The sequence below is a fragment of the Rhopalosiphum maidis genome, chromosome 1 (genome assembly GCF_003676215.2).
Source record: "Rhopalosiphum maidis isolate BTI-1 chromosome 1, ASM367621v3, whole genome shotgun sequence".
In the NCBI taxonomy this organism is placed as follows: Eukaryota; Metazoa; Arthropoda; class Insecta; order Hemiptera; family Aphididae; genus Rhopalosiphum; species Rhopalosiphum maidis.
The window spans coordinates 41,297,663-41,320,096 of record NC_040877.1 but is presented as its reverse complement, the minus strand read 5'-3'; the positions used below and the strand labels follow the sequence as shown (position 1 = coordinate 41,320,096).

Here is a 22,434-nt window from a genome sequence, read left to right as displayed (position 1 = left end):
CATCCGTCATATTCTACTGCTGTTACAACACTCTTTAGTACCTATATCTAGTCGCTTATTTTTCTTTCTTCCCGGTGTATTCTTACAAGTATAGTGTTCTTCTCGATGGTTCTAACTACTAATTGTTGCACCTATCTTGTTGCATCTTCTTTTAAATTGGTATATTAGTTCGAGGGCTACATTAGGAATCTTTTCGTGGGCCTTCAAAATTCTAAGTAGATATTTATTATTTACATTATTTAAAAATCAATAATATTTAACAAAAATAAAAATTTACAATAATAGCACATATAATGTCGTAATATTGAATATAATTATATAACATTATGATTTACGATTGCAGGTTTCATTCGACTGGTTTAGTCTAACACAAAGTTGTACAGATTTAGTCCGACACGCTTAACGGATATCATTTCATGAGTAGGTCTGAATATTTTTTATCTACAGCGATCAGATTGGGTGTCACGATGATTCAAAATGTGCCAATAATACGTGTTTAACGTGTGTATAGTAGTCATATAATAATAATTATGAAAATTAGTAAAAATGGTTTTGCGGACGAATGTGTAGTAGCTATAGTGCAGGCAAATTCCGCTTAGATCGAATCAACGGTGACGACTTAATATGAACTAAAATGATATTATATTGCAGAATTCACTCATAATATATGAGCCCCCATGTTTAAAGGAAAGCATTTTATCTAATGTACCTATACGAATATATAAGTCGATAAAACACTATTCCACTATTTATGCGAGTACTAATTTTTTTTCATATTTAGTCATTGTTTCCGTAAACTATATAAATGTTAGTGTTAAAACTTTTTTCTCAGAAATAATTTTAAATTTTGTTTTAAAATTATAATATTAATATCGTAGAAACACAATATGTAATAAATATAGTATATATCAATTACCAATTGCGCTAATATAGAAGCGCGTATAAAATAGTTATTGTTATTACGGTTTATAGATAATTATTTTATCTGACGGAATAACTCGTACTTATAAGATGTTAATAAAATAATAAAAACATAATTTTTGTTAATAAAATATGTGTCTATTTTTAAAAGAAATTACCCATGTAGATCTTAATTGACTTAATTTTTTGATTAAAGCGCATATGTTAATTATACATTATACACATACTATATACGAGTAGTATGGCTGTTATATTATTTCAATTAATCGATTAATTTTACTAAACAGTTAAAACAACCGAATAATTGTATTCTTGATAAAAATCTGATTAATCGAAATTTTCAATTATTTTTGAATTTTTAACAATTACATATTACGACAATCGAGCAACGAACAACCCTACTGTTAGTACTATTTAGTATCTAAAAGACGCAGAATCCTAATTGCATGTCCATGTGAAATATCATAGTTTTATAATGGTCATGATTCTTGTAAAAATTTAAATAAAAATTAAAGTCTAATAAATACTCTAGATAATAATATAATATCGTTTATTTATTAATTCTTATATATTTTGTTGTAATTCAAAAATATTATTCCCGGAGACTTAAAGAATTTTGTACATCATACATTTTAGCGTAGGTAATTTATTTTTAAAATATTATGTAGATGAATATTTAGATATATCTATTTATACTATGATCGTATTCATACTATTTTACGGTATTTACAGTTAGGTATTATTATCTCGAAAGTAAATATCATAATATTAATAATATTATAATACGTTAATGCAATGTTTTCGGAAAAATGTAATCAACCTACCGATTATTAAGTTCTCTTCTATGTAGTGTGAAAATTCAGTAAATTTAAAAATAGAAATCTTTTTCTATAGAATTTAAATATCATGTTGATTGTTTATGCTAACATATGGGACAACAATTAAAATTGCCTATATAAACCTCCTTAAAAATCGGATATGTGGCTCTAACTCTAAAAAACGCTCCATTCGTCTGCGTTGTCGTTACATACAACACACATACGACAATAATTTATTATACAAAATATTTGTGATGAATAGAACTATTTTTAAATGGTTTGCTTTAAAATCAGAGTGTATTTAACTTATTATCTAAGTCAGATTGAGTTTTATTTGATATTTTAATTTTTAATCAATGATACGAGTATAAAAAATACTAATTAATAATATAAAAATGTTATAAATTAAAAATGTTTATTTATAACTTAAAAATAAAAGTATTGTAAAAACTAAAAAGCAAACTTGTGAGCACAGATAAGGTTATGATCTGTAACTTTGATAATAGCTAAATTTACTCTACTATTAAAGTTGACAATACTAAATAGTAAATTAGTTCAACCGAATGCAAATTTGCCATGTTCTGTGTTTTTATGACGGATTTACCTACATACCCTACAATTGTTAGTGCAGTTGCAGTACTGCCATAGAGTAACACTATGAGTACTGCAGTTTCAAAATGCAGCCATGATAAAGAAATTATCATGATTTATCATGGAAGAAACAACAACCACACTTACAACCAATGGTAGGCTTTTATTTTGTAAACAATATTGAATAATCAATAAAAATTGTTATCACTATTATTTTAGTGTTTATACTTGGATTTCGCAGGCTGCATCAGCCGCATTAATGCACTATATAGTGCACAACCGATATGTGTTTGGTTTTTCTCATTGCTTAGTTTATTAAACCATTTATTTTTATTCCATTATTTTGACTATTTTTCATTATAAATATCCGATTACAATACTTGGTGTACCTAAGGGTAAGTACAAACTGGTATACATAAACTGTGGAGTATTCACGAATGTTTAATTCATGTGTATGTTCTAGGACGACTTTTTCTAACATCTACGGTAGAAAACTGTTTAAATAATGAATCGACGCAGGAGAGCGTCATCAATTGCTAGTCGTGCAACTGATGACGAAGTAGAAAGTTCACCAGTTGAGCACATACGCAAGAAAAGACGAGTGGATCCGGTATATGTAATTTCGAATAGAAAATTTTATATCATACGAATATGTAGATGTAAAATAGATAATAATATAAACTTATACAGGGATTGAATCAAAAAATTACATGTCTTAGATTAGTTGATTACTTATATATTTATCAATAGATGAACTTACAGTTTTTTGATTCAGCTGTCATGAAAATATAGAAAATAAATGGAGATCTCGATTGTGTTTAATTACCTAATTTTACTTTATTTTCATTTTATTTACTTAAATATATTATACTATATTTCATTTCATATCATTTACATAAATTAACTATAATAATTATTAAAAATATTTGTCAATCGATACTTAGTAATGTGTCAATTCATTTTTGAATTAAAGATTTTCATTTAAATTAAATACTTTATTAACCTTGCATAGGTCGCGCAGATTAATATTGTAATCCATGTAAAAATAAATTTTTTTTTCGTATTTTGAAAACCAATGAAATTATTTCATCTTTTCAGTACTTTCAAATGACATATTGCCTAATATAATTAGATCGTTTTCAAATAAGGGTTGCAGAAGTTGTCGTTGTTATCGGAGTTCAAAGTTAGTTGGATTACCATTGTATGCCACACGATCTTTCACGCACGTTTATTTTTTAGGTTATTTTTAATCATAATAATTAAAAAACAAAAGTACGAGAAAATCATGAGTATGTTGTTTTACATGGGTGTGTCCAGATCATTTGAAATACATTTGCATTGTGTGTTGTGATCAAGAACATAGTGAGGAATCAACTTAAAATAATTCAATTCAATAAAATTTTTTTTTATGATTAAAAGATTTAAAATGTAAAAAGTTATAAAGTACTCTTGTTTTTTTCTAATTTTTTTTATAGAGAGCTAAGGTATCTGTAAATTACTTGAATATTAATATGTTTATACAGGAATATTATAAGAATTTAATTACATTGAATAGCATTACAATTTAAGAAAACAAATTCTAAGAAATGATTATTTATTCTCATTAAGTTAAAATTCATATTTTAAAGTAAAAAATAAAAATATAAATTTTTTCTTCATTTCACTATATTTATCAATATATTCTTAGTATATAACTATAATTTAAATTTTCAATAAAAACTTAGAACCTATAAAAAAACACAAAAAAAAAAAAAGGATTACAATTGTAATCCACGCGACTACCAACGTCCTATTAAGGTACGCGACCTATGCAGGGTTAAGAGATATATGTTGTAGAGATTTTCATACTATGTAAATACACTAAAGTAATTAGCAACAATATATTATTTTATGAAAGAAAATATAATATGTATTATAATTTTTAATATAATTTCAAAACTGTGGTTTTTTAATAGAGCAAAGTGTAATCAAATTATTAGATTTATAGCTACAATATGTCTTATCTATAATACTAATTAAAAGATCTGCCTTATTAAAATAAGAATTTTTCTAACTATTGTATTTAAAATTGTTTATATACAATCATTTTATATCCATTTTTTTCATAATTTATTTAAAAATTGTAAAGGTTATAATTAGTAACACATTCAATCGATGTGGTTATGTTGTAGGTGGACATAGTTCAATCAGTTTATGATACTATAAGAAATTTTAAAAAAGAAGATGGCATGCTATTATGTGATAGTTTTATTAGAGCACCAAAAAGAAGACAAGAACCAACATATTATGATGTAACTAACTTACTATTCTTATTTATTATTGATAATTATGTACATTTTATATTTTTCATTTCAATTTTACAGGTTGTTTCTAATCCAATAGATTTGATAAAGATTCAACAGAAAATTAAAACAGATGAATATGATGATGTTGATGATTTACAAGCTGATTTGGAACTTCTTACAAATAATGCCAAGTCGTTTTATAAGGTAATTATTTTTACATATCTTAGGTTCTATGTTCATATGATAACTAATGGTATGTATATTACATTTAAATTTTCTTCATTGATTATAGCTTATTTATTTTAAACAAAGTATTGACTTATGGAAACAGAATTATATATGCAATGTTTTAAATAACATTTAATACTTTATATGTATTTATATTAAATATTTGTTAGAACAAAATTTGTCATAAATTATAATATTAAACTCAAGCACTCAATACAAAGATTAATAGTATATACAAAATTTGCCTCGTATTTTATGCTATTAGAGTTTATTTAATCAAATAAATTAAAAAATACTTAATTATAATAAATTATAAATTATTTTTATTTCAATATAAACTAAGTATGTTAAAAGTCAATATAATATTTTCAGAAAAATTCTCAAGAGTATAAAGATGCAGTTGAATTGTGGGATGTATTTTTAGCAACCAAAAATAATATTTTAGAGAGAGAAGGAACACCTAAAGAAAAACTTGTTATTCGTGTAGGAAAACTAGTAAGTTAATTATAAATTTTTTGTTTAGTATGTTGAATTTATTAGCTTTTACTTTAAACAAAACGGGAAATTAAGTATATATCTCAAAGGTTTAAATGTTGGTATAACATTAATTTAAATTTTATTATTAGGGGAAAAGAGGTGGATCAGCAGCCTCAATGTCAAAATCTGAACAGACTGATGAAGAAGAGAGTAATTCTTCAGTTGTAGGTGGAGATGATGAATTAGCCATGTGTGAAGACTTATTTACTGCTGTTATGTCTGCTACAGATAATGAGAATCGATTATTGTCAGCAGCATTTCAACTCTTGCCTTCTAAAAAAGTAATCAAATTTTACTTACTGTGAAAAATTATATGTTTGAGTTTAGAATAATGTAGTTAGTGTAACTATAGGTTATTAAGTTTTTAAAATTTTTTACTAATTACTAAAAATCCTAAGATAAACAAGACATTATTTTCATTTAAAAATATATATTAGTCCAGCTTTAAACATAACACTTATGGCTTGCACATTCAAATTATCGCACTCCATTGTTTTGATGCCACATTTCTCCCACCATACAACAAGAAAACACATACGGCAATGTAACCGATTTGTTCCGATAGCGAACGACTTGTTTCGGTTTGAGATTGTTTAGTAGAGAGAGGACGTTTGTGTGCGAAAAACAACGAGTTTCGGTCAGCTGCCGTATGTGTTCTCTCGTGGTATGGAGTATAGTATTCAATTTTAAGTTTGAATTTTGTTGAAATATTTTATTATTTTTTCTTTATATTTAGCGTTATCCAAATTATTATGAAGTAATTGAAAATCCAATTGATTTGCGATCTATTGCTCGTAAGATACAAGATGGAAAATATGCAAATTTAGCTGAAATGGAACGAGAATTGTTGATAATGACTAAAAATGCATGTTTATTCAATGAACCTGGTTCACAAATATATAAAGATGCTAAAACATTAAAAAAAGTAATTACTAGTAAAAAGATAGAAGTAGATCATGGAAAATATGCACCAAGCAAAAGTAGTGAAAGAATAAGGTAAATTATTTCATTTAATAAATGAATATTTATAGTTATTTAAATTATTTTATTTTCTATAACATTTTGCTTTTATTATATTCATTATTTTCATTTTAATTTTTTTTAATAATGAATTATGTAATTGTTAAGGGCCAAACGTATGAGAGGTAGTCAAACATCAATGTCAGCTGTAACTGCTGCTTTACAATCTGAGGATGAGGAAGATTCAGATCTGGATGAAGATACTGTGACTGATAGTCAAAGTAATGCTGATGGCCCTGATAATCCTAGGTGGCAGTTATACAACGCTGTTCGTTCTGCCACTGGGTTACAAGGTAACAAATTTGATATTTAAATTTTAAATATTTATTGTTATAACTAATGAAGCATTTACTTGAAATGTTCAATTTAGGAAATTTACTAAGTGATTCATTCTGGAAATTACCATCCAAACGGTACTATCCTAATTACTATCATGAAATTAGAAACCCACTTTCATTAATGCAAATTGGCAAAAAATTAAAAGTAATTTATAAAAATATCTAATTTGTTTCATATTAATTAATAATTATATTATATGCTTGCTTAGAATGGTGACTATGGTACAGTCAGTGAAGTGGCTGGGGATATGAATGTGATGTTAGAAAATGCAAAAAAATATTTCACCCCAGACACAAAACAGTATAAGGTAATTATTAATTATTATATAGTAACTTGGTATAATTATTATAAATATAATAATGAATATGAAGAAAAATTTGTTTTTTATTCTTATGTATTAAAAAATTATTTATGGTATTTAAAAAGAAATAATTTTTATTGATATTTGTTATTTATATAATTGTTTGCTTTATTTTTAGGATGCTGTAAAATTACAAAAGGTTATGCAAACTAAGGCTCAAGAATTGTTAGATTTAGGGCATCAAGTATGTACTATCAGTATATGTTATAAAAAAATCTTTATTACCTTTTATTTTTCTAGTATTCTGATAGTGAAGATGATTCTGCTGATGACGATTTACAATCAACATCTCGAACATCCAAAAAGTTTGCTAGATCACCACGATGTCTTACCCGTGGAAAATACTTGAATAATATTCCTTTAAAAAGACGTTTGTATGCTTTGTGCAAGTGTCTTATGGATTATACGGTATGAGTGATATTCAATTGTTAAAAAAAATGTAATTGCTTGACTTAAATATGGTTTATATTTATTTAATAGACTGAACACGGCCGTGTACCTATGTTAATGTTTATGGAAAGACCATCTAAAAAACTTTACCCTGATTATTACAAAGTTATAGCCGAACCAATTGATATGCTGACAATTGAAGAAAAGATAAAACAAGAAAAATACAAAAGTGAAGATGAAATATTACAAGACTTCAAAGTAATCTTTTGAAATAAATATAGGGTTTTTATTACAGCTATAAAAACCATAATGTTCTTAATTATATATTTTTATATTTTGTTTGCTTTAGTTAATGTTTGATAATTGTCGTCAATTTAATGAAGAAGGATCACTTATTTATGAGGATGCAAATACATTAGAAAAAGTATTATTGGATCGTTCAAAAGAATTGGGACCTGTTTTGACCAAACCTAATAAAATGTAAGTTATGTTATATTAATTTACTTTGAACAAATTTATTTTTAAAATATTAATACAATTAAAATAATAATATATTGTAATATCAGTGTTTCAAGTTCTTTGTTGAAATTTCGAAAATCCCAACTTCCTCAAGCAACTTTACAAAAAATGCGTACATTGTTCAACACAATCAAAGATTTTAAAGATCAAAAAGGTCGTTTGTTGTCTATTATTTTTATGAAACTACCTTCTAAAAGTGAATATCCAGACTATTATGAAGTGATAAAAAAACCTATTAATTTGGAAGTTATATCTCAAAAGTTGAAGAATAATTTGTACGAAAGCCTTGATGATTTAGCTGCAGATTTTGTGTTGATGTTTGACAATGCTTGTAAATATAATGAACCAGATTCTCAAATTTACAAAGATGCATTGACCTTACAAAGACTCACATTGCAAACAAAATTACAATTAAGAGCAGATGAAGATAGTACACCTGATGTACAAAGTGCAGTACAGGAATTGTTGACTTCATTATTTGCTAGTGTATATAATCACCAAGATGAGGAAGGTCGATGTTTTTCTGATTCTATGGCAGAACTACCTGAACATGATGATATTGATGGCAATAAGTAAATTTAACAATAATTTTGATTATATTTAAGTAATTAAATTTAAATAATTTATTTAGGGTAAGAGGCTTATCTCTAGATCTGATTAAACGAAGATTAGATGGTAATCAGTATAAACGATTAGATACTTTCCAAGAGGATTTATTTGCTTGTTTGGAACGCGCCCGCCAACTTTCACGAACAGATTCACAAGTATTTGAAGATTCTATTGAATTACAGTCATATTTCATTAGACAAAGGTTTGTTTGCTCATTTTTTTTATTTACTGCTTGAATCTTGGGTTTCTAACCAGCATGTTGCAAACTTAAATAATTTATAGTGCAGTAAAATTATTTCAAATATAAACAAATTATATATATTTTTCACAATTTAAAAATAACGTTTTTATAAAAGATATAATGTGTGTATTTAATGCATTAATTATTATATTTTGTTATATAATATATTATTGTTTGGTCATGTATAGCTAAAGAAAATAATAGTTATAAAATATAAGTATAAATATACAGTATACCACTATAGACTGCCTCTGAATTCTTAAAATATATTTTAGGGCGCTGTGAGTTAAAAATGGTTGTGAACCTCTGACTTCAGCAGTTAAGTCTAAAATAGAATAAACTAATAATTAGAGCCCAGAGTTATATGCTCTACCTTAAAAATATGCATTCATGCCCTTTTTCTTTAGAAATATATCTTTGAAACTAAAAAATATGCTAAAAAAATCTTAAATTTAATTATTTTTAATATTATAAGATAAAATTATTTTATATTATGATAAATTTTCATTAGTGATGTTGTATATTTTAATTTTAATCTGAAAAGGCAATAATGAAAATATTTCTTTTTTTTATAAATTTGGTATGTGGCTAAATGAAAATAAATACATACCAAAAGCAAATTGTATTGACTGTAAATATAACTAAATACGTTATTTAATTATTATAATCAAAATATTACATATCATGCATTCAAAAACCGTCTACATGTAAAGAAAAATCTTAAAATATTGAAATATGCTGTACGTGTCGGAAAAAACATACAAATGCATATAAATCTGGGCGCTACTATTAATATAGTTTTTACTATTGTGGTTTGTTTAAAATAACAGTAATTTCATTTTGATTGTATACTTTAATAGTTTTAATAATTTGATCCCAATTACCTGACAGTGAAATACTTGGGTTTGATGTTTGATAGATGTCTAACTTACTTGGGTTCAGCATTTAAAAAAATAAGAATATCAGTCAATTTTAGACTATCCTAGCTCTATCTGCTTCTTTCTCCACCTTTAACAAATCATTTATAAAGTTATCATAAAATTAGTGTAGCGGAAATGGAAATTGGGCTTTGACAAGTATTTTATCTAAGCAGATTAACCTTCACAGGTAATAAATTTACCCTCTTCAAATTTTATTCTGCTTCACAATTTATCAAAAATAATTATTTCCCTAATGACTTAAAAATTCCAACAGTTTCAACAGTTCATCAAATTATATTACTCTTTATTTAATTTTTAGTTATCCCACTTATTAAGTGGATAGTCTTTATCCTCCCTCAAAATCCCAAATAATCCTCATTAAACTCCATGTGGTGAAATTGGTTTTTTTTCTTTAAAATATAAATTTAGAAATTCCAATAAAGCCTAATCTAAACATTAATCTTATTCCTTGTTGCTGCACTAATTATTATAAAATATAATAAAATCATAGTTCGTTACACAATATTTCAAGTTTAAATTTCTTTTTCTCATTTTATACGTATAATCTACAATTACTTCATTTAAATTCTTGGACTGTTTAAATAATAATAAATATTAAATAAATAATATATGTTTAAGTTTATTTATATGTCAATAAATTATAGAGATGAAGTATGTCGTAATGGAGATTTGTTAAATTCACCTGCTTTAAATTATTCTCTATTGGATTTATCGTTATCAGTAAATGATATGAGAGAAAGAAAGATGGCTGAAGAATCTATAAGTGGTAATCCAGAAGAGGATGAAATTAAAACAGAAGATAATGCCTTAGAAGTATATATTTTTATTTTATTTTTAGTACAGATATTTTTGATTTATTTTTTTAAAATTTTATTCTAATTCTTATATTTAAGGAACAAGAAGAGAATACACCACCACATATTGCTGGCACTGCAGATGATTCGGTTTGTGTTAATCATTTAGTTTATAGAGTTGGCGATTTTGTTTATGCAGAACCTCAAGAACGAGGCCAAGAACTGATGATATTAAATATTCAACGATTATGGACTAATCAAGAATCACAACAAATGTTGTATGGAAATCATTTTTATAGACCTAGTGAAACTTATCATTTATCAACTCGAAAATTTTTAGAAAAGGTTTTTGGTTTTTATTTTAATCAAAAATTATAATTTAATAATACTTGATTTATTTTTAGGAAGTTTTTAAGACTGATTTAAATATTACAATACCAGTTAGTCGAATTAAAGGACGTTGTGCTGTTGTAAGTGTTAAAGATTATTTCCGCTATCAACCAAAAGGATTTGATGAAAAAGATGTATATGTATGTGAATCTAGATACTCATCTAGATGTAGAAATTTCAAAAAAATCAAAGTAAATACAATACGGCTAGTATTCTTGAAATTAAGTTAGTAAATTATGTGAATATTTTAGAATTGGGCCTTAAGCTTAACTGCCCCATGGAAATTAGTTGAAAGAGATGAACCTTTGGACCCTAAACGTGTAATGTCTGTATTCCGTGACCGTGTAGAAAAGCATAAAGAAGAAATAGCAGAACTTGAAGAACACGAAAAAATAATTGAAAAAGAAAAACCAGTTAGTATTTTTACTTTGCATTAAGTCATATAAGTTTCTGTAAACATAATTTTGTTTTATTAAACAGAATGTAATAATACCAAATCCTCCTGGAGTTATTGATGATGGAAATGTTTACTATGAACAATACAACACTCATGTAGGTATACTCAAACCAGGCGATTTTGTTTATGTAAAAAATGATCAAAATCAGATAGTCCAAGTTGATAAAATTTGGGTTAATAAGCAGTAAGTAAATCTTAAATAAACAAAAATTAAATAAGACTAAAGGCGCCGGCCTACATATTTGTACAAGTAGCCTTATGCTATAAATTAACTATATCAATTATAAAATAAATTTATTGATATGTTTTTAATTTTCAGAGGAGCGTTTGTTTTTGGTCCTGTATTACTAACTCCCATAGATCTTCCAAATTTTTCTGGTAGACAATTCTTTAAACAGGAAGTTTTGTTAACTAATAATGAGGAAACAGTATTAATATTAAAAATCACAGGAAAATGTTCTGTGTTAGAACATGCCGAATATATATCATGTAAATATAATAAATTATTTCTTAAATTACATATTTTATTTTTATATTTATTTTATAGGTCGTCCAGCAGAAATAGCTGAAGATGATGTTTATCTTTGTGAATCAATTTATGATGAATCTACTAAACAAATAAAAGAATTGCCTAAAGATGGATTAAAAAAATATACTCATTCTCCAGTTGTAAATCAAGATGAGTTTTATTTCTTTAGAAGACTCATTCATCCAGTAAAAGTAAGTAACTTTATTAAAAAAATGTTATTAATTCTTATTAAATATAATTATATTCTAGGTTGGAGCTACTGAAAACAATACTCAATCAAGTGATGTCAAAACTGTATACAACCAACATTACGATTCTGTATCTGTAAGATCAATATAATGCTTTATTTTTGTATTATATTAAATATTATCTTCATTATGATTACAGAATGTTAGTTCTCCAGCTATGCCAAAACTAGAACCAGCTGATACAATGACAGAAGATTCAATGGATGGGGGTCCACCATCTGTCAGTTCTTCTGACTTGGGTGAGCGTACATTGAATACTTCAATAATCATGTCTACTCCAACATCATCTAGAAAAAAGAACCCTAATCATAAAAAACTTGTCACTGGTTACATATTATACACAAGCGATGTTCGAAAAGCTATTGTACAAAATAATCCAGATCGTAGTTTTGGTGAAGTCAGTCGTATTGTTGGAAATGAAGTAAATTATATTTAAAAAATATCACAATGAAATCATTAACTAATTTCCTAATGCTTTGAAATTACAGTGGCGTAATTTATCACAGACAGAAAAAATGGCATATGAAGAACGTGCAAATAGATTAAATGAAGAAAATTATCCACAATGGCGTCAACAGGCACACCAAGCACCACCTCCTTCAGAAGGTTCTGATCTAATTTGGGAATGTGGTTGGGACAATTGTGATTGGCAATTTGAAGATCAGTCAGATTGTTTAGATCATGCTGTAGCTGATCAATATGGACACGTGCAGACATTCTTTGCAGCAATTCCTCCCAGTGGTATACATTTTCTTTTATAAAGTAATTAAAATATATATCTATTTTTATTATGTAATTTTTTAATTTCACAAGAAATTGAATTTCAATGTCAGTGGAGAGGATGTCTTAGAGTTAAAAAGACTGGTATTGCTCCATTTCCAAGTTTACATCGTCTAGTTAGACATGTAAAAGAAGTGCATATACTTAAAAATCCTGGGAAGCCAGTACCGTTATCGGAACGCAACAAGTAAATATAATTTATATTTTTATGCTTAGAGTTATTATATAATATTACTTATATATGATATAGTATCCACCAAGATGAACCAGCAATATTTTTTGAAAATATTAGATTGATTAATGGGATTTTATGCTCAAATTATATTTGATAGAAAATAATTTCCAATATAAATATATTTTTTGAAACTAATCAATTGAATTTAATATTTTAAGTACTCTATTTATTGTTTACTATCAACAATCATACTTTAATTTCAGAAATTTAATGTCGAGCACTCGCTCAGTCATTACTACCACTTCTGTTTTATCTGTGTCATCTGTATCTCCACCTCCAGTGGAAAATTCGAATGGTCTGTTTTTTCTTCAAAATTTAGTTTATATTTATTTTAGCATGGCCATAATTTTTATTAAAAAATAATTATTTAGTATTAAAATGTTTTGTTTTATGTTTTCTTTGTTTTCTTCTTTTTTTTTTAGAATTGGTGTTAGTAGTTTAGTTATTTGAATTCATTTGCAATTTTAACTATACAGTTTATACTTAAAAACTATTATCTTTGTCTTTAATAGGAAAAACTATAAGCAATTTTTATTTTAAACGGCTGATATTACTTTTTATTTGATTTGGCAGTTTGTATTAGTATTTTATTTATTTGTTAGTTTGAAAAATTAGTAATGAATTTTTATAATTTTTTAATGTATATTATAGCTCTGCACAGACTCATTGTTAATATAATTTTACTTTTTAAATGTTAAGTCTGATATATTTTACTTTCATATTTTCAGTCATAAAAATTCATTAAATTCCGATCTTTCTAAAAAATAATTTTTTTTTTACTAGATTAAAATTTTATTTCACTGCTAGCAAAAAAAAAAATTAGGAATTCATGTTTTGGAATTTATTTAATTTTAAGCTTGATTTGGCTCAAATTATAAAATGTAGTGTTAGACTTGGCTCAGCCATTTTTAATAATTATTTATGGTTTTGCCTGGTCTAAATAATCAACACTGTGTGCATGGATGTGTCAATCCATCCTAAAAGAGCTCTAGTATATATATAATGTAGTATTATACGTTCATATATTCATGGTAATTTGTTTAATAGCACATTAATTTTCTACTAAAAATTTTTATAATTAAAAAAAAATTTTTTTCAACTAGTTCAAGTGACAAGTTATTTATATATATATATATATTTTAATGTCTTAAAACTCTAGAAGTGACTAGGATTATTAATGTTGCATATTAACCAAATCAACTTGTATTAGCATGTTGTGTGTGGCTTTTTTAAGTTGAATTTAAACCGCTTTATAGAAATGTTGTACTGTCGACACGTTTGAAAAAAGAACAAATGGCTCAACCAATACCACAACAGTTTGCAAATCAACCTAGTAAGTCTTTGCCACAAAATAAATATTTATAAGCTTTTTTGAAGTAGTAAGTTTATTACAAAAAAGAAGTACGTAATAAATAGGAAAAAGAACCATTTATTTAACCATTAAAATATAACACGTTTTTTATGTATAGTTGGAGGAGCTGTCAATGTTTTAAATCAGATTAATAGGAATACTCCTTCGCCCATGTCTCAAAATGGTATTTATATTTGTAATAAGTATTTTATAGACAGTATAAATCCTAAATATAATACATTTTTTTTTAATGATATTAACATTGATTTAGGTTCGGCGAGTAATAATAGCATTACTATTAGCAAACATCCTGAGCCACTATTTGTAACTGTGCCACCAAGACCTACTAGAGTATTTCATTCTGAAGCTTATATCAAGTAATTAAAATTAAAACATTAAATTTTTATTTGAGTGTTTATATTATTTTCTTTTTATATTTTTCAGATACATTGAGAGTTTAAATCTGGAAAGCAAATCCAATTGGGAACGTCAATTGATTGCTACACAAGAAAATACCAAAGGACCAGATGACCCAAATTCGCTTCCAGCCATACAATGGTTGGGAAAAGGAATTGGTAACCATGGAAACGTTTTAAACGCTTTGTGGGCACTAAGAAATTTTATGATGAAAGATGCCATGGGTCTTTCAAAAACAGACGAATAAGTTACTGATTTTTGATATAATTTATAAACAATTACTGTTTTGTCAAACTCACTTAGTATTAGAAAGTTTTTTTTTATTAACATAAACTATTCATCAAAAAGCAAAATGCATTAGTTTTTTTTTACTATTATCTTAAAAATATAATTTACAATTTACCTACTATAGATATTTAATTATAAATAAATGATTTATATTATACATGTGTATTGAATTTAAAAATCTGTCACTCTTCCTTTTCTCTCCCAATCGCCATATCTAGTTGGTTCAGGTCCTTTTGGGCCATTTTTTTCCCCAGTTACTGGATTACGGCCTTCAGGCCATTCTTTCAAAGGCTCTTTTTCTTGAAATGGATGTTTACCAGCTTCAATTTCATCTAATTTTCCTTTAATGACAATAAGTAAAAGTTATTACTTATAGCTTATCTTAATTGTTATTTTACATTACCGATTGGTGTTTTCATTTTAATTTTTTCTTTTAAATCTTTTTTGGAATCTGTGGATTTATATTTAGTTAGCTGTATTGGACATTGTTTGATTGACAAGCGTACTGTAGATGTTTGTCGGAATATATTCATCGAATACATGATACTAGTTATAATAAATAAGTGTTTTAATGTTGTTGGCTGGTAATTAAATCAAAGTAAAGTTTTCAATGTCGAGCTTATTATAGTTATTATTTACATCATGTAGTTAACAACACATTACACAATTAAGTAATTACAATCTGAATCCATGCCCTATGGTATTTCTTTATCATGTATGGATTACTGATTTCAATTCACTATCTTTAACCTAGAGTCTTAAACCAAGGTCGCTACAATAACCATAGACATTTGTGATAAATATATTTACATTTATATATCATAGCTAAATATACTTAATTATTATACTATATTTAGCCATGGTTTGTTACTTATTTTCATTTTCCGTTCTTGTAATCACGATTTAAGATATCTTAGATCATAGAATATTATGTAATTGTGCTTGTAATTATTATTTAAGTTTATGATAACTCATCGTTATCAAATCATTAACGCTTAACTATGATTGAAGTATTAGAAATTCAGAACCATAAAATTAAAAAAAAAATACTTTCTGACGTTTGAAATGTTCGCTAATGTTAAGTCATAAAAATTTAAGCTTATTAAATTTCTAATTCTAATGTGACGGCGTTTTTTAAAATGGATTTAAATTTGGATTCTACTGATATGGAATGTATTATGGTAAAATAGTGGTATACGGCAGCTAACCATAAGGTTTAACCAATCACAGCGGCTGAATTATATATTTTTCTTAGATCATACTTCATGTTATCATGGTGGACTCGGTGGAGTACTGTCCAACTTAAGAAGTTAAAACTGATCTACCGGATGTTTGTGTTGACTGTATTGTGAAGTGTAGTATTCTGGATTTAAATATTTAATGTTTAAATTGGACTGTCAAGTTGTGATAGACTATTATATGAATGAAACTTTAAAATATATATTTTTCTATAGGCTGTGGTTGTGATGTCATTAGTTCAATTATTATATTTTTGGTCGTGTTCAAACACCCTATCTTTTTAAAATTTGATACTTGATAAGTCACATTAAAAGCTATAGTTTTAACTATTGTCTATTACCTATTGGTTGTTAGTTTTTCTCGATAATTGTTGTATTCTTATTCATAATAATTTTATTAATAACTTACAAATGGACCAAGAAAATCAGGGTGTTATTTATATCGAAAATTGGAATGACTTATGTCGATTGTGTCTACGCAATGAACAATCATTGCAAAATCTGTTCTTTGAAGAAACTCTTTTGGAAAATATTCAAGAAGTCACAAATCTTCATGTAAGTTAATATTGCTAAGTACTTGAATGTGTTTTAATAATTGTTTTAAAATTTTTTTTATTTTACAGTTTAATGTTGAGGATTCTTTACCTAATTCTATATGCAAAATATGCATCGAACAAGTTAATTCATTTGTTGAATTTCGAGTACGATGTAAAGCTACTGATGAATGGCTACGAAATGAAGCTGTAATTTTGGATAATGATAACAAGGTATACCTGTTATTTAGATAATATATAATAGTATATAACACATTTTGTATTCAATTATGAAATATTGATAATTTATACTTAATTATAGTTAAGAATTGCATACCGTCGTTCCAGTTTTCATTGAAATTTGTTTTACTGTGTCTATTATTTAATGAATATTGGTATACGTGTATGTTCCAGGATAATATCGAAATTGTAGAAGTAGTGGACATCTGGAACGACGGTACTTCATTGGAAAAGAAAGAAAGCATAATTTCCCAATTATGTATAGAAAATACTGATGATAAATTTTGTTTGTGTGAAGATTGTGGGGAATGTTTTGAAACAACTAAACAACTTACTTTACATACTAAAACTCATTCTTCTGATCATGTTAAATGCAACTTGTGCAATGAAGTTATAGATAACTATAGTAAATTTGATAGTTCATTAGTTAAAGATGAAATTATCCTATGCAAAAAGTGCAAAAATTTGAATAATATTGATAATTTAGAAGTAAAAAATTCTTACACAGAAATTGAAGGAGGTTTTTTATGTGAAAAATGTCAAAAGGTTTTCAAAACATTGGCTGGTATGTTATCGCATTTAAGAAATTATGAAAAAAAATTAGAAATAGGTTCTTTGTCTTATCAATGCCATTTTTGTGAGGAAGTATTTGCAACTATTCAACAAGTTTGGATACATATGAAGACTCATGCACCTGGTGAGAAAATAAAATGTCGTCATTGTGAAAAATGTTTCAAATCATACTTGACACTTGTACGTCATGAAAATAAACATGAAGGTACCTTTAATTATGTATGTTCATATTGTGGAAGAGCTTTTGTTACACCATATGGTCGTGATAGACATGAAATGACTCATAATGCAGCCAAAGATGTGCAATGTGAAAAATGTACAATGACATTTTACACTAGAGCTGAATATAATAGACACATGAGATACCATGATAATGTTAGAAACTTTTTGTGTTCGTTTTGTGGTAAACGATTTTTTGAAAGTGCTCATAAAACAATTCATGAACGTGCCCATACTGGAGAAAGGCCATTTGCTTGTAATTTTTGTGGGAAAAAATTTATGTCTAAACAAAAAGCACGTCGGCATCAAGCTATTCACTCAAGACATAAAAATAAAAAATAAATAAATTCTTTAATTTATTTAATTACTTGAATGCTCTATACTATATTAAGTATGTTCCTATAATATAATTTTTATGTTACCAATTATTACTTTTCATCTCTATATTGTATTATTACTTGTATTTTATTATGATTCTGAATTTATATATTGTTAAAATCGTAATATAATGTTTTATAATGTTTTTGTCATCTCTATTTTGTATTTATATTTTATTCTAAAATGTATCAATAAAATCTAGTAAAGCGTTTAGCAGTATAATAATTTACTTAAGCTAGCTAAGGAAATATCATTTTCAAATTAAACATAATATATTAAAATAATTAAAATAATATATTTAAATATTTAAATGTACCTATATATCTTAATATTAATGTAATAAATTATTTATGAATTTTAGGATTCTATAATAGTTGATTCAGAAGAAATTAATAATAAAGATTTATTATTAGTGGAACCAAATCAATACGAAGAGCAGTTAATTGATGATCCAGAACCTGTTGATAATAAGCAAATAGTTGAAAATGAAATTGAGTTATCTCATTGCATTGTTCAAACAGAAGAGGTAATGCAAATGTCGGTTAACGAAGAAGAGACATTAGAAACAAATACTAGTGATCATCAATGTGCAATTTGTGGTAAAGAGTTGTTGTCTGCATATACACTTGCAAACCACATGCGATCCCACACAGGAGAGCGTCCATATGGATGCAGTGTATGTGAAAAGTTCTTCAAGACTAAATCCAATTTAAATGAACATTACCGGTCAGTTGCACTACTATATTATGGTATTATTTAAGTGACTGTTAAACCTGCTCATGGAATGGTCAGGGGTAGCCAGGGTAGGATAGAATAGAATGTAAACTCTAAGCATTTTTTTGATGTACATGATAACGTACTGTGTAATAGATATTAGGTGTAAAATACTAATAATGTTAGATATGTTATGCGTACTAAATTAATCATTAGAAACTTATAACAATGGATTTAAAAAAATATACCATCTAAAAATATTAATATACATTTATTTTTTTCATAATATATTTATTACATATTTTTATGGTTATTTGAGAATAGTGACTTATAGTTGTGACTTTAATTTTGTCAAAACAGTAAGAAGTTGCTGCAAAATTCGTATAGTGAATTTTATATTATTTTCGAATTGTTGACATGTATACATTATATTGTGTACAAGAGTGGGATTCGTCGGCACCCGCACCCGCATTGAATCTCACTCACAATAATGATTATTTATAACTAACAGATTCTGGGCGGTAGTGGCGGATTTACGGGGGGTTAGGTAGGTAACACTGATATATACATATATAATTATATAAAAAGACTAGATTTTATTTTGTACATTTTGAATTTTAGGTCCACATACAATATAATTTATACATAAACACAATATTATATAATACATTTGTTTTCATAAAAATAAAAATAATACATTTGAAATACATATTATTTTTTAGGACCCCCTCCCCCCCCCGAGAAAAATTTTGAAAATCCTTCACTGCTGGGAGGTGACGGCGAGATTAGAAATTGCGTAATTATTTCCACTTAAAATTACTAGCGAAGCACATTAAAGCATAGCACAGTCGAAAGCTTAGAGGTGCAGCTATATTATATTTAAGAAATGGTTTGATTAAAGAAAAGTAGAGATTTTTCAGAGGTTAGAGTTTGAATCCGTTAATAATAATAATAATAATAATAATATTATATTTTTAACTGTTAATTCTTCGGAGGTAATCTCTTTGTTGAGCTTTCAAGTTCTTACAAGTAAATTTTAATCGCTTTGATATGTTAACGATGGCATTATGAAAGTTCCCTTCCCTCATATCTTGAAGCTTTTAAAAATCCATAATCTCTTAAGAGAGCGTTATCGTACCTGCATGTGTCGCTTGATCTCCATTTGATTATCGTACATTATAGAAAACCTTGTACATTGATAATCATTTTACTTTGTTCTTTTAATATTAGAGTAATTTTATCGGTTATCAAATTTAAATATACAAGAATATTATTTAGGGTGCTATGTTAAATTTTTGTGATATTATTTTATTTTAAAACAAGTTATAGGCATTTTAAAATTGTTTAATATTCATAATTTTTAAAACTTATTAATAAAAATAAATATAAACTTTATAACACACAATTTAAATTTATATAGTATGCAAAGATCAGGTATATACTTTAAGATTTCACCCAATATTTCTTCAAATTGGCATAGGAACGCTTCTACAGCAGTTCAATACCAAAATATTATAGTGAACACAATACTAATGTTTATATCTATATTTATTATGTTATTACAATATTACGTAGACATAGGTATCTAGATAAGTATATCTCATGCGTAATTTAAAAAAAATCTCTTATTTTTCGTGTATTATATATTTTTATTTTTTATTTTACGTAGAGTTCACAATCCGGAACTGCGTTGGATGAAGACGTCGAGCAGAGACATCCCATCCATAACCCGAGTGACGGTCACGTCCGAAGATATTCTGACGTGCGGTCAGTGTTCTAAGGTGTTCGTATCACTGGACGAATTATCTACTCACGAACGAGAGCACGACGATCAGCAGGAACAGCCGGAACAGGTGACGCAGACAGTCGAGGCGACAATTTCACAGGCGGCAGTGACGTCTGCGTCTGCGATGACGACGTTCACTTGTGAACAGTGCAACAAAAACTTCACGTCGAAGTCACAACTGTCCGCGCACATCGGCAACAACTGTTCGGAAGGCGCTGACCGGCAGTGTCCGTACTGCGGCAAGCAGTTTCGGTCGGTGGCCACGCTGGAGAACCACAAGCGGGTGCACACCAGGGAAAAACCGTTCACGTGCGAGCTGTGCGGCAAGGCATTCCGCACCAAAGGCAATCTGCTGGAGCACAAGCGCGTGCACAACAACAGCCTGTGCCTGATCAAGAGCGACGCGAAGATGACCGACCGCGACGCCGGTGCGGGCGGCTGCGACCAGCGGTTCCAGTGCACATACTGTTCGAAACCGTTCCGGACGTACACGGCGCTGTTGAATCACGAGCGCGTGCACACCCGCGAAAAGCCGTTCGAGTGTTCTGTGTGCGGCAAGTGTTTCCGAACCAAATCCAACCTGACGGAGCACATGAAGGGCTGCCACGACATGGACTCGTCGGCCTGCGGTTCGGACGAAGTCCAAGTGTTCACGTTCAAGACCCAAACGGTGGCTGCCGCCGAGCTGGAGTCCACGTAACGTTGCGCGTTCGTCGAGAGGCAGCTGTCGTAACGATGATTTATATAATCACATTCATATTTCATGCATTTATACATACATACATTTATACATTTAAAGGACAGGAACTTTGTTTTTACAAGCATTTATACAAAACGATAATAATGTTATTTTGATATATATATATATATTTAATAATATAGTTTACACGTAAAACAGTACAATATAATTTACATTTTATTCTTTTACATGATATTTATTATTATATAAGTATACAGTAATATTAATTCGACGTTTGTTGTTTAATCAAATTTGCTGAGATTATAATAACTATATAATATTATGTTTTCAACTTTATTTAGCTATGATTTAGTTATAATAATAATAATAATAATAATAATAATAATAATTAATAATAATGATAATAATATTATGTTATTAAGTGTTAATAATTACAATTACATATTATAAATATTTAAAGGTACCGCCTATTCGTTTAACATTGTTCGTCGGCAGGCACGTCTAATGTGTCATAAATTATAATATTACAATACATAACTTAAACTTTAATTTATCGGTTCGCGGAAAATTGCACGGCGTCGTCGACTGTACATATACACGCCCGAAATTAGCTCGGAATATATTATTTATTTGACAAGCTGATGTCACTGCAAACGTGGCCAGTATTGCGAGGACAAGTCAGCCGTGTGTCCCGGCACGGCGATCGGCACTGAAACTCCGGGCGATATGAGACCTGCGGAATTGAAAAATATTAATATAAAATT

At 27.6% G+C, this 22,434-nt stretch overlaps 4 protein-coding genes across 9 annotated transcripts in view; 2 read left to right on the top strand and 2 right to left on the bottom strand.

Moving 5' to 3' along the window:
• The first annotated feature begins 2,576 nt into the window (after nucleotides 1–2,576).
• LOC113551460 (protein polybromo-1) lies at nucleotides 2,577–15,446 on the top strand. 4 transcript variants are annotated; one of them, XM_026953731.1, is made up of 31 exons: nucleotides 2,577–2,725; nucleotides 2,794–2,940; nucleotides 4,502–4,621; nucleotides 4,694–4,819; nucleotides 5,216–5,338; nucleotides 5,470–5,661; nucleotides 6,117–6,376; nucleotides 6,509–6,693; nucleotides 6,771–6,883; nucleotides 6,948–7,046; nucleotides 7,219–7,284; nucleotides 7,341–7,508; nucleotides 7,581–7,748; nucleotides 7,840–7,970; nucleotides 8,057–8,581; nucleotides 8,641–8,820; nucleotides 10,445–10,613; nucleotides 10,694–10,939; nucleotides 10,999–11,175; nucleotides 11,236–11,397; nucleotides 11,465–11,625; nucleotides 11,761–11,930; nucleotides 11,989–12,161; nucleotides 12,220–12,294; nucleotides 12,358–12,639; nucleotides 12,707–12,959; nucleotides 13,032–13,185; nucleotides 13,437–13,528; nucleotides 14,703–14,768; nucleotides 14,856–14,961; nucleotides 15,029–15,446. In XM_026953731.1, exons 2-31 carry the CDS (start codon nucleotides 2,836–2,838, stop codon nucleotides 15,246–15,248), a joined length of 5,067 nt encoding a protein of 1,688 aa, XP_026809532.1. In that variant the 5' UTR covers nucleotides 2,577–2,725; nucleotides 2,794–2,835; the 3' UTR covers nucleotides 15,249–15,446. The 4 variants fall into 4 exon arrangements, with proteins under 4 accessions (XP_026809532.1, XP_026809542.1, XP_026809516.1 ...); XM_026953741.1 differs by lacking the exon at nucleotides 13,437–13,528 and adding an exon at nucleotides 14,490–14,566 and having other exon boundaries at nucleotides 2,794–2,946; XM_026953715.1 differs by having other exon boundaries at nucleotides 2,794–2,946; nucleotides 15,029–15,248.
• Nucleotides 15,301–15,992, bottom strand: LOC113551484 (succinate dehydrogenase assembly factor 4, mitochondrial-like). The gene is made up of 2 exons (XM_026953753.1): nucleotides 15,693–15,992; nucleotides 15,301–15,630 (listed from the first exon to the last, which is right to left on the bottom strand). Exons 1-2 carry the CDS (start codon nucleotides 15,829–15,831, stop codon nucleotides 15,461–15,463), a joined length of 309 nt encoding a protein of 102 aa, XP_026809554.1. The 5' UTR covers nucleotides 15,832–15,992; the 3' UTR covers nucleotides 15,301–15,460.
• A 607-nt stretch (nucleotides 15,993–16,599) lies between these two features.
• Nucleotides 16,600–21,860, top strand: LOC113550346 (gastrula zinc finger protein XlCGF26.1-like). 2 transcript variants are annotated; one of them, XM_026952101.1, is made up of 4 exons: nucleotides 16,600–17,082; nucleotides 17,151–17,294; nucleotides 18,832–19,196; nucleotides 20,854–21,860. In XM_026952101.1, the coding sequence occupies exons 1-4, from the start codon at nucleotides 16,939–16,941 to the stop codon at nucleotides 21,668–21,670; spliced, it is 1,470 nt and encodes a 489-aa protein (XP_026807902.1). In that variant the 5' UTR covers nucleotides 16,600–16,938; the 3' UTR covers nucleotides 21,671–21,860. The 2 variants fall into 2 exon arrangements, with proteins under 2 accessions (XP_026807902.1, XP_026807903.1); XM_026952102.1 differs by lacking the exon at nucleotides 20,854–21,860 and adding an exon at nucleotides 17,475–18,483 and having other exon boundaries at nucleotides 18,832–18,968.
• A 158-nt stretch (nucleotides 21,861–22,018) lies between these two features.
• The window catches only part of LOC113550345 (paired box protein Pax-6-like), a 43,783-nt gene continuing 43,367 nt past the window's right edge, over nucleotides 22,019–22,434 (bottom strand). Inside the window, exon 12 of one of the 2 annotated variants that reach the window (XM_026952099.1) lies at nucleotides 22,019–22,403. In XM_026952099.1, the coding sequence (XP_026807900.1) occupies nucleotides 22,315–22,403 (89 nt within the window). In that variant the 3' untranslated portion in view covers nucleotides 22,019–22,314. The remainder of the gene's footprint in view (nucleotides 22,404–22,434) is intronic. The other variant, XM_026952100.1, reaches the window with a different exon arrangement.